General features: G+C 31.4%; 1 protein-coding gene across 3 annotated transcripts in view; it reads right to left on the minus strand.

Annotated features, from left to right (window-relative positions):
- Nucleotides 1-13,330, minus strand: part of LOC127716576 (uncharacterized) — a 148,138-nt gene that overhangs the window by 111,497 nt on the left and 23,311 nt on the right. For 2 of the 3 annotated variants that reach the window (XM_052222810.1, XM_052222808.1), the window contains 3 exons: nucleotides 11,922-11,981; nucleotides 6,932-6,995; nucleotides 3,937-5,862 (listed from right to left, as the gene is read on the minus strand). The exons of the other annotated variant lie outside the window; for it this stretch is intronic. In XM_052222810.1, the coding sequence (XP_052078770.1) occupies nucleotides 5,054-5,862; nucleotides 6,932-6,995; nucleotides 11,922-11,981 (933 nt within the window). In that variant the 3' untranslated portion in view covers nucleotides 3,937-5,053. Of the gene's footprint in view, nucleotides 1-3,936; nucleotides 5,863-6,931; nucleotides 6,996-11,921; nucleotides 11,982-13,330 lie in introns of those variants that run through there. 3 annotated transcript variants of the gene reach the window in all.

The following is a 13,330-nucleotide window of genomic DNA, read 5'->3' on the forward strand; positions in this document are numbered from 1 at the left end:
CCAGGCTTCTCAAAAAAGAAATCAAAGTTACTCAATTTTATTACGGCACAACATCTTAACAAGACATACAAATATATTTCACAGAACAAGATAAAGTATTTAACTGACAGTCACATCAAATTGTTAGTAAGCAAATTAGCGACAAGCCATTAGAAATAAATAAATATAATAAAGCCAAACAGATCAAATACACATTTGAGCTAGCCAGAGTTAAATAAGCACTATTTCATAAATGAATACAAAAAAAAGTAATAATTAGCACAGTTGTAAGCGGCGGGTGGGAGGGTAAATAATTTCTACAATAAATGTGCCGCGAATCCCCAAACAAAGAAATATATATGAGCGTCCTGTATCCAGGTAACATGCTAACCAATCAAACTAAAGAATACTCGGAATAATCTCTTCCGAGTAATCTGTATACAGTGATCTACGTTGTAATTATCAATTTTTATAAAAAAAAAAAAAAATCACAATTACCAGGCTTCTCACAAAAGAAATCAAAGTTACTCAATTTCATTACGGCTCAATATATTAACAAGACATACAAATATGTTTCACAGAACAGGATAAAGAATTTAACTGACAGTCACATCAAATTGTTAGGAAGCAAATTAGCGACAAGCCATTAGACATAAATAAATATAATGAAGCCAAACAGATCGAATACACATTTGAGCTAGCCGCCAAGCTAACGGCCGCCAAAAAAAAAAAACAAACAACTGTGCTGAACAATGATTATTTACCAAATAGGTAAAAGATAAAATAAGAATTAAACAATATGCTTGTAATCTAGCATGCATGAAATTATATCAAGCAAAAACTAAATAAATAAAGCAACCAAGGAAGAAACAATATCAACCATGAACTTAAACTTTTCTCCATACAAGAAATAGTATATCGTATGATAAGAACAGCCCCAACAGTGTGAACAATACTCACCGAAAAGAGTGCCTTACCTGCTATATAAAATTAAAATCATTAGTACATAAAATGAATAAACTATAAATAATAAAAAAGACAACTACATCTTAAGGACATTATACACAAATAGAAAATTCTGGCAATACAAATTTTAGTATGGAAGAAATAATATTCACCATAGACTAAAATATTAAAAGGCAGAATGACAGAAACAAGAAATTCAACCATTTTTAATCCTTCAACTCCACATGAGAGAATTATCTCAAATGGTAAGTAATCATAATCTAAATTAAATGAGCAACCCTTCTTTTAAAATATAAACCCAACTGCATAATTAAGATGTAAAACACCATCTTTACATGCAAAAAATTCCACCTTTGGCCTTCCACATTTCAAGAAATATCTATATTAATGGATGAATTCTAATTTATAATGCAAACATCAATTCAACAAGGCCATATTAACTACCTTAATTTCTGACCAGTTTCATCAAAATCTACAGGGCGAGGAAGAATACCAGACAATGCAATAACCATAGAAGGAAATAACGATTTAGCAGTAGAAATTAAGTTACAGCTGGCAGACTTAAATTGATCAATGAATATCATTAGTACCAACATGAATTATTAAACAATCGTAACCTTAATAAATACTCCCCTTGCACTTGTTGAGTTGATAAGTGATATCTCCTATAAAAGCCCCCCCCCCCCCCCCGGAAAGCAAAACATCAGCATTTTCAAGTGACACATGCTTTGTAATAGAGTCTGACACTATAAGAAAAGTTCTTGGCTCTGCAAATAAATAATTAAATTAATAACCTAACAAGGAAATAATCTGAAACATCATTTGAGAAACTTGCAGTTTCTGTTTTAATGTAAATTCTAAATACTTCTTATACGCATCACTATGCCAATCTCCATGCAGTTGAATTACCTCTGCAGGAACCTCTGCATCAAAGGCGAATGAAGCCCCCCCCCTCTCCTAAAACTATGAGTAGAGTTAGCTAAAGAATTTCGAACTGTTTTTTGTATTTAATATCAACAATTTTCAAGAAAAATGTCACCTCTACATAATTGTTTATTCTCATCAAACTCGTTTTCTGAATTTGGAACAAGATTAGAATTTCTATTATCATGAAAAAGGCTAACAAAAATAAACTCCAGAAAGTCTTATCCAGAGTGTCATCCAAATCCATAAACTCATAAATCTGTTTTAAAATCAAAGGTGTTATTGGAAGAGCTTTCCTTGGCAAATAAGGATTTAATCTATGTAATCCTTTCAAAGTACGTTTTAATGAAAAACTAAAGAATACTTGGAATAATTTCTTCCAAGTAATATGTAAACAGTGATCCACGTGGTAGTTATCAATTTTTAAAAATCAAAAATTTCACTATATATATATATATGTCATTGGACTAGCAGTTGGTTGAAAATATTTTTTGGGAGACAGCATATTTTTTACTTATTTCTCTGGGGCCATTAATTTGTCATGGTTTAAAATTTTGAGTTTCAATATTAAGGTAAATCATTTTGCCTTCTTTTACTTTAAGGGTCCCTATACTTTAGAGTTAGGGTTCATTCATGGTTATAGTTAGGTTAGGGGATGTTTTAAGTTAGGGTTAGGTTTTAGGGTTAGAGCTAGTGTTAGGTTTATGTATGGGTTAGGATAAGGTTAGAGGGTTAAGGATAGTTTAGTATAGCTCTATATGGGTTAGGACCCTAAAGTAAAAGAAGGCCAATCATTTATATAATCATGATTTTCCTTATTAATACTTACTTTTTTTTGTAAATATCCATCAGACTCCTTTCCGATTGAAACCGGAATCCTCCAAATTTAAAGGTTATTTGGTCTATTGTAATGTGTAACCTTATAGTTTTACAAATAAGCTTTAAAATTAACAGACTACAGTCTACACTACCGGAGGCAAATGAGTAGAGTGCAGACGACAATCAACTAATAGAATTTATACAACAAACAAATTAATCTATCCTTACATATCAGATGGCACCTCAAATGTAAAACAAAAAGGTGCACAAACGATATATCAAGACGATTTTTTATTGCATCTCCTGCAGACGAGAATACACTTTCACTCATATATCTTAGGATGAGGTTTTATGAATGAGCTTGAAAAATCACAGGTATGCGGCAATTTCACTGGTGAAAATCCAAAAAATTAACTAGGTTGTTGACTCATATGTTTTCTTTTACAATAGCAAGTTGTCTGCAGTGTTGAAACAGCATCAGATATCATAAGACTTTCTGTAATCTCTGATTGAAAATTGTTCATATTATCCAAACATCGATTTTCAGCCATCTTGGATCTGTATTGGTTCGGGGAAATCAACGAATCAGAAGAACCATATGGTACGGCGCGTTCCATTTCAGGTTCGAGGGGTTCGACTGGTACATACCGCATAATGGAAAGCACCCCAGGTTTTTTTTATTGTACCAAGTGTACTAGTAGTCAATGTTATATTGCCATTGTGTTTGATACCTTTGCCACATTTTCTGCATCATCATTATCTGTGATTGCCAACATCAAAATATTTTCTATTATATTTTGTATGCTCTCTGGATCTTTAGAAGGGTAAGGTTATAACTAGACCTGCACCTCTTAAAACATTCTTTTGTTTCTTATATACCTTTGTGCATTTACTTGATAAATACAAACAAAACCATCAGTAATGATTTTTCAAAATGAAACAACATTTTGAAATTGTAAATTCAAAAATGTTTTGCACAATTTGCGACGGGATTGGTTTCGCAAAAAAAAAATCGCCTTTTAAATTTTGAAACCATTTTTTTCATATGCATATGTATGTGTCTATTGTTCAACAATCGAAAAACAAATGCACTAAAAAAATATGAACTTACAATAGTATACATATAAGATATGTTAACAAAATCTACTGCTTGATATGGTATATTCTAAAATGAAGATCATACTACATCAATATTAGCTTAATATTCTTAACAAATATATGGAATATAAAACCAAAGAAATATGAGATGTATGTGTATTATAAATCTATAACCACGCATTGAAGAACAGTATTTACAACATGACAAAAAAATTGTTTATTCATAATTGCAAACTGAATCAGCAAATCATTCAAGCAGCAAAGTTCTAAGCAAAAGGCTCCCATGTACAAATAACTATTTCTTAAGCCAGGGGTTGGTGAGAGTAAAATCCATAAATGTGTTTCTTTGTAGCAGCAAGGGACATTAGAATATTGACCTTTTGTCCTTTTATATTCCTAATGGACATACAATTTCGTGGAAAATTACTAAATAAAAGATAAAACTTTAGCTTTTTTGTTATTAAATTGCATTTAATAATAATATTTATTCACAATTTGAATACGAAGTAGCGAAAAGCTGAAAAACAATTTAATGTCAGTATAGTGAAGAAATTATATTACAACCATGAAATGAGCAATCAAAATTTTAAAAGAAGTAAATTTATATGGATTCTATTGATTTGACCTTTCATGTTATCAAAAGTTATCATTTGACTCTTTCCTGAGAGAATCGATTAAACTTTTACTTTGTAAATAAAACAAATTAAAAGCGTTTAGAAATAAAAGAGAAAATAATATACTGAAGATTCCCAGAATTTAGCTGTATGTTAGCATGGTGCATTCTGAAACTTAAATCTAAATAAATGAAACATTCGTATGTAATCAAAATATAACAGTAAATTATGTTCCATAATAAATCATGTCAGTGTTATCTATTTAAGAAAATTGCACATAACAATCAAGGGAAAATTTTGCTAATTGGGAAGTCATGACAAGGAAGAAAAACCTTTGGTATGCATACAAAATAAAATGTCTATAACAAACAGAAAACATATAAAGTAATGCAACAACTTACATTACCTATTTTACAATAAAAAGTTGATTGACTAATGGTAGATAAAAACAAACATACCAACATTACTTGTTAGCTCATTCAAGATAAAAAAGATTATGTAAATTAATAAAGAAACTAAAATAAGTAGTTCAGGATACGATATCCCTGAGTAGGGCTAGGACTTGACCATAACATTCAGAAAATTTAAATGTAAATCAATTGGTATCATTTTATGATATGGAAATGTTTATATTCCTTATAATTTAGACTGCACTATTTCTCATAGAAAACATTGAATTTTCTCTGTTTTATAGTCTTTGTAACCAGTTCTCTTTGCTTTGGATTATATGCCAAACATTCAACATTTTTAAGTCCCTTTGTTTTAACAGTTTTATATTGTTTACCATCAGATGACACATGTTGTACTGATTCATCATCACACTTCACATACAGACTACCATCTTGTAATGTAGTCATCTTCCTGCATGGTGAAGGTAATGTTAGGGTATGATGTCTGTTATCAGTATAACTGTACCAGTACAGCTTGTTGTAGTTATAGTAATTATTATGGCGGTAGAATATTCTGTCACCAGAACCATGTAACCTGTAAGGACTACAGTCAGTCTGTATTGTCTGTACTACCTCTTCAGTCTGATGATCTATGATCAGTAGGGTGTCACCAACCCCTACAACTAAATTGTTGTTTATAGTGGTAATGCCAATCCACCACCTCATTCCAGGTATTGATATTGATTTAAGGTTGAGTTTATTGTTTATGTTATACATCTCTATACATTCACTTTGCCCCACTGTAACAGCAACTGTAGAGTGGTTGACTGCTGTAACACACCATGGAAAATCTTGTACATGTATACTGTCTACTTGTGAACCCTCTGTATTACAGATCAGTAGGCTCCTCTTGCGAGATAAACACATCACCAGTCTACCATCATCCATCATTACTATATCTGCTACAGTTCCTTTACAATCCTTAGGAATTTCTGATGTCAGGTTAATCTGATGATGAAATTTGAAGACATCTTGCCCTAGTGTGTATGGTTTTATGTATGTGTGGCCTTTATCTGAAAGTAGGAAGACACACATAGGCTTTTGTAGTATTTGATGTATATACATATAGTGTGTTGTTGCATTTGCTTTATATATACACATAGTGTGTTGTTGTATTTGCTGTATATACAAATACATGCAAGAGTGTTGTTGTATTTGCTGTATATACATATAGCGTTTAAGAAATGCTATGCTAAAACATATAGAGTTTAAGAAATGCTATGCTCTATGCTCATTTTAAAATAGGTAGACATTATATTTTTCAATATCATAATACCGAGCGTAAACGAGGTGTAAAATATTGAAAAAAAAATATAATGCCTACCCATGTTAAAATGAGCATAGAGCATATTATGATACATTTACTAGAATTATTTCGATTCTAATAGGAAAATTTAGAACTTTTGTACTTCGAAGAGGACCTATAATACACGTTCGAAAGTCAGTCGTTTTGATTTAATGAATACACAAAGGTATAGAAAATCGTTTCACGAAAAAGTGAACAAATACATGTAGATCTACATTTAGAATGATTTTATTTTATTGAGCAACACCAACACAAATATTCATTTCGATTTCCGGCGTCTTTCAAAATACAATTTCAATTATGACGTCAATCACGTGCAGCCCATATTGTATTGTAATTATAACATGGCTTTCTAAAGAAGAACGGTCATACTAGAACGTTGTATTTTTTACCGATTTTAAATATGAGCTTCTCAAGATATTAACAGTAACTACTAGACTTCATCAGTGTTAGCAAATAATTACACCATAGAATTTTTAATGAATGCAATTTTTCAAGGATGAATACTCAATAGATCATTTCAGTTTTCATTTGTGTGATATAAACAGTTATTTTCAGTTATAAGACTCGTTAAATATAATATTACATATTATTAAATATTAAATACCAACATATACAATCTTGCACTAGTATAAACATACAGGTAAAAGCCTTCATATGAAGTGTCATTAAAAACCAAGTCCTTTGTTCAATAGTACCATACTGTCATTTGATAGGAACACAAATTTCATCATTGTACTCTTTTATCATAAGATTACCGATATAATTATACATACTCTGAACTTCAGGGTTCCCACATTGACAAGTACATCCATCTTTTCTGATATATAGAAGTATCTCCTGTGAAATAATATAATAAAAGTTATTTTATACATATAACATGTAAAAGGAAGAATGCATTTAATGGGAGTCAATACAATTTTTACCTTGTATTATATTTTGTTTGTGATTTTAATATATATTTGGATGTAATAAAATCAAGAGCATAAAACATAAAACATAGGTTATCATTATATTCTTTTTTTAAAGACAAATGTGGTTAACAGTTTTGATAATATTGTTAAAATACTTTGACAACTTTAAAAAGACACGGTTCTCCGTTGGCCAAATATGGTCTTGAATTTCAAGTTTATCATACACTATCTAAATGGCCGTAGTTTTGTTCTTAAAAGGATAAATTTCAAAACCTACATACTTGGTAAAACAACTTAAAACTTGATTTTACAAGAGAACATTATAGGCTCCAATGTCAGGACATTTTGGATATACATGCATCGTCAACATACGATAATTGATCATGATTGTGCGCACATTTCTGACCTTTAGGCTTTATGTAATGATTATATTGAATCCCTAGACACAAAACTCTTCTGGATCATTTATTGTGGCCAAAGTAAAGTATGCAAAAAAAAATGATACAAATTATGGAAAAATGGACCAAGACTGATGTTAAAACGTACCAAACAGAAGTTATTTTGTATTAGAGGGAATATCACATCTATTTATATATGAAATTTGTAGTAGTTCGCGTGTTTGATAGGCTTGAATACCAAGACATTTAATGTCAAAATGGGAACTTTCAAACTAATATCTTATGTTAGAAGAGTGCCCCAGTCTCTGCACATTTAAGAACCCTCGCAACACCTCTTCTAGGGGCCTAATATGGTTGATGAAAGTCAAATTCCTGTCCTTTTCCAGCATACCCACATTTTTCACTGGCAGTAAAATATTTCAGTCCTTCATCCATGTTTACCTTCTTTGCAGAACCTTCCTTGTGGATTTATTATTAATTTGTTCATGTCCTGAATAAGCATGAAACATATGCCACAGGACATTAGACAAACAATAAGGAACCGAAATCTTGTATTTTTTATAGTTAGATAAATAAGCTATATAAAATAAGGTGTAGCACGAATGCCAATGAGACAAGTATCTTCCAGATTTCCAACGACGAAGATGTAAGCAATTATAGGTCACCGTAAGGCCAAGTTAAATTTATAATATAAATGAGACTATTGGATTTTGATTTTATCAATCAAAAACATTTTTTATAGGTTGCACTTTTATAAATATTGCCAATGCAATTTCAAATATGAACTGATCCTTATACGCCAAAAAATTGGGCCACTTTTTTAGCTCACCTGGCTTGAAAGGCCAAGTGAGCTTTTCTCATTACTTGGTGTCCGTCGTCCGTCGTCGTCGTCCGTCGTCGTCCGTTAACTTTTACAAAAATCTTCTCCTCTGAAACTACTGGACCAAATTTAACTAAACTTGGCAACAATCATCATCGGGGTATCTAATTTATCAAATGTGTCCGATGACCTGGCCCGCCAACCCCGTGTCCGATGACCCCGCCTACCAGCCAACATGGCCGACATGGCTAAAAATAGAACATGGGGTAAATTGCAGACAGAGACCAAATGACGTAGAGGTTTAGCAACTTATACTAAATATCTGTAATACCCCTTCCTTTACTTTGAGTCATCCTGAGAATTCAATTTGTACGCTAAACAACTGTATTTATATTGATAAAGTTCCAAATTTTGTCACTACGAGATTAAAATGGAAATCATATCTGGGAAACAGTATAGTGGGTAAACAAAAACAAAACAATGCAAAATAATTGTGAATATTAAGTAATCCCCAATGTGAATCAGCTATATTTACAATGAGTAACCTGTACATATAAAAAAAATGTGGAAAAAACATTGTTCATCACAACAATACATATTTCTCAGAATCATAGTCTTAATTAAATGAAGAAATCACTGCATATTCTCTAACTTTGCTTTTACAAACTGGCCCACCTGCGTTGCAAATTTTAAAGAACTTAGCCAGCCGTATGTGCATGTTTTCTGACATGAATTGCCTAAAACCTGAACAAATCTACTCTGATAACAAATTAAAAACATTTCAAAATACAATAATTGTGAAGTTTAATAGTAAATCAATTCAACTTTCAAGATTATATATATAATATAAATCATGTGGCTGTCTCCGTTCTACATTTAACTGTATGCCCATTTACCTTAAAAAATTCTCAATTTCTGCTTAAATTAGTCATTTTAGAAATCTTGTCACAACCTTATTTTCACTAACCATATGTCTAACATAATTGGTGCAATATTTTAATTAGAAATGTTTAAATAAAGCTAGTTTTGCAACAGTTGTATTGAATTTATGAAGTTACCAGTTTGATATATAAATTGAATAAAAGTTCTCTTTGGGTACTCTGGCTGCCTTCGCCTATAAGAACTGACCATCATAGTATAGCCAAATGTAATGCAAGTGGTGTTAAACATTAACAATCAATCAACTAATCAAAAGTGTAAACCCTAAATTTAACAATATGCACATTTGTACATTTGGTTAAGTAGAAAGTGACTACTAAACATCTAAGCCTTTTTCCAGATTCAATATATGTTTTAAGAAGCGACATGCAACAATTTCTTGAAAATTTTTTTTTATAAAGATTGTAAAACATTTTTGACATTTTATAAGCAAAATAAAATAAAGTGTATTCCCTAGATAGCTGTATGCCCCTTAGATTTGCCAATGCATACAAACTGAAATATATAAACAATAATGTAACCCCGTTTCTGCTACTCTCTCAAGGTTTTAAAACTTTCCCATTACACACAAAAACTGAATTCGTAATTATTATTATTATTTTATAACCTACTCTATTAGTGTCACTACTATTTTACCCAATCAAGTAGTGGCGGATTCACCTTGCGTTTCTGTTTGTCTGTCCATCAGTTCATCCAACAAATATTTCCTTCATACCGTTCTCAGATACTACTGAACAGAATGACTTCAGATTTGAATAGCAGCTTGATAGTGATAAACGGTGATGTATGATCTGTTTTAAGATCTGTCAGACACCTACACTGTGTACTTACTGTTTGGCAGTACTTAGAATTTTTAAATATGTGCGTAAACTTCAAATGTTTTGCAACCAACATTTTTCTCAAAATACAACTGAACAGAATGACTTCATATTGAGTTAGCAACTAGGCAGTGTATATGTCATATATATGTCATATTTGTTTTTCGTTATAAGTAAGGCTTCATATTTTAGGGCTTTTATAGCCGACTATACGGTATGATTTTTCCCATTGTTGAAGGCCTATAATTGCTTACATCAACTTCGTTTGACCTCTGATAGATAGTTGTCTTATCTCATTATTTCAATATTGGGAGCTTAGTCGTTTTTTTCTGAATTTTATGAAAGAAGTACAAGTTGTGAGTAATCAACTCTTCCTACAGTTTTCAAGCCAGATCCATGAAACGTTCACTTAATGTAATTGCAACTGAATTGTAAACATTGTACATTGATTAGTCACAAATATTGCTACCCAGCCATGTGAGACTTTGACCAATTTATTCAATATGTTGAATGAACTAAAATTATTCAAGTTTTGCTGAACACAATTGATTCATTTTAGTCAACAGCTTCACATTGATGAGGTGTAACCTGTGTAAACTTTTCGGATCTGTCAAAGACCTACTTCCTGTTTGCCCATATTTTGACTTTCTTTATATGTTGAAGAAATTTTTAAATTTCTGCCACAAATATCTCCAGTACGACAGAAGAGAATTATTTCATACTTGGTCAGCAGCATGACAGTAATCATTCTAATATGTGAGTTTTTAAAGATCTGTCTGATACCATCTTTCTGTTTTTCCGATTCTTTTAAGAGGGGGTCTACAAATGGGGGTATGCTTAGCACGACAATATATGCATTCTTGTCGTTTTTGAATATTTGTCATTTATGGTGGTGAAATAAATTTCATGATAATCACAAAATGATGGCTTTCTCGTTTATGTGAAGAGAAATTGATTAATTAATAGATTTCAAACTTAATTCTAAAATGAAGTTTTTCTCTCGCTTTGTGAACAAAGCTTTTTGCTAAAACATAAGATGCACGTGTATCATATCATATTTGAAATTGCAGGGACAATTGTATGATCAATGCCAGAGTTGGTGGTGCTTGCTAGGAAATAATATAGAATCATTCTAAAAGTAAATTGACATGTTTCAATTCGTCAACAGATGTTTTTGTTGAACGTTTGTGCTTCATCAACCTAAAATAGCTGTTAGAATGTATATGTTTTATTTGTCTGCTTGGATGTCCAAAAGTTCTGATTTTTCCTATCAGAATAGAAATAATTCTATCATGCCATGCGCTATGCTTATTTACATAGGTAGGAATAATGCTAATGCTTGGTATAAATATATTGACAAATAATGGGGAATAGAGCATGACATGAACGAATTATTTCTTAAATATTCATTTCTCATATCTTAAAATTTCTCGTCTACAATAAAAACTGTTATTGTCTTGAATCTGATGTTTTATTTCACAAAGTTCCAAAATAAATCCATTCACATAATCCAATCAGTTATTGTAAACTAAAATATGTTCATTCATGAACGATTAAGAGTTCCTGCATACATTACCCCCTTGCCTGATCCATTACCAGCAATGGGAAGAAATCCATACCCTGTTTAGGGAGTAGTAGACACAAGGTAACGACATCCTATCTAACTAAAATATAATCCCCATTTACACAATAAGTTGTAGATACAAAAATTATGAAATATGGAATATAAAGCCAGAATCCAGATAAAACATCTACGCATATATGTCACTCCTGTAATGCTTGCTTGATATGAACACGTGAACTTTTGTTTTGTGTTTGGTGAATCTAATTCAAGGTCATAAAGATGTAAATGTAAATGAATGTAATAATTTGTCTACCTGCATGTAAGCGTTTTGTCCTTGTATATCAGATCTTATACCTTGAATTGAATTATCCATCTGAAAATTCAGTAAAAAAAGTTTGTTATAGATATCATAAGGCTAACTGAGTGTTAATTATGTTATTTCTTTATGGAAAATTTACTTGCATCACTACATCTTGAAAAGTAACTTAGATGTTTAAGTGGTATAGTTTATTCGTAAAACAGGTAGATCCAAGTTCGCACAGATCACATGATATCTTGAAACATCTTAATGTGATGTTGTTGGATTTATATCAACCTCATTCAGGATATGTTGAAATTTTCATTCCTATGGAAATAAGAAGCTAAAATAAATTAGCAACTTGGTCCATAATTTTTGGCTTACCTCGACGAAGTAAAAAAATCGAAACATAGCGTGATGTTTCCAGCGGCGTCAACAATATATTAGTCTGAGATTATGTCAGCTTAAGTTGAACCACTAATAGGTCAAGTATATTTGGTATGCAGTTGAATTAGCATGAATTAGCATGGGCACATCTCATTTCCATTGTGATTTTTTGGGCTCACCCCCTCAGTCATAGTTTATCGACAGTGAAACTTTGCTTTTTTATATGTTACTGTTAGTGATTAAATCTTTTTAAGTAGATCCACTAACTGTGGGTCAGTAATATTAGGTATGCAGTTGTATAAGCATCGACAAATCTCATTTCCATGGAGGTTATATGTCCATGTACCTTCAGTTATGGTTCATTGACTTTGGATGTTTTGCATTGTTTACAAGTTTTACTGTAGATTCATTTACTTTCATGGTTGCCAATTCTTGTGTATGAAGGAAATATTGTAATTTCGTGAACAATAAAAATCCAGGAAATTGGCATCCAACGAAAAATAATGAATCCACAGTATCCTTTTAATTCAAACATTTGCATTATACTATTAAAATTACGTAAAGGCGAGACGAGACGTATTTAGTTTATATATTAACTATACAAAAATGTATAGTTTTTTTTTAACGGAAAGTCTGTTTAAAGCAATGTTATACAATGGTGAAGAAAAGCATTCTTCATATACAAGATATTATTTTTGTAGAAATGTTGCCCCCTTGTATTTATCAGTTTATTTTGCCCAAATGAAACACCTAAACATAAAAAAGCCATATGAGTCTTGGTTGCTGAATGCATGTCCTGCAACATTGCATTTAATGTATATTGATAAACAGTAAGGGCATCTTGTGTAATCCAACTAAGGTTGTACGCCATATCAAATTATAGCTCATGCAAGTTTGAGGTTATAATGTAAAAGATTGAATTTTTGTGGGATTTTCATAAGAAGACATGGTTTTGTACTTCTTCTTCATATGGTGAAATTTGTTAAAACATTTTTGTATGGTTTATTTAGGAATAGAACAGAATTTGACAAAAACAC

The sequence above is a fragment of the Mytilus californianus genome, unplaced genomic scaffold (genome assembly GCF_021869535.1).
Source record: "Mytilus californianus isolate M0D057914Y unplaced genomic scaffold, xbMytCali1.0.p SCAF_9, whole genome shotgun sequence".
NCBI lineage: Eukaryota > Metazoa > Mollusca > Bivalvia > Mytilida > Mytilidae > Mytilus > Mytilus californianus.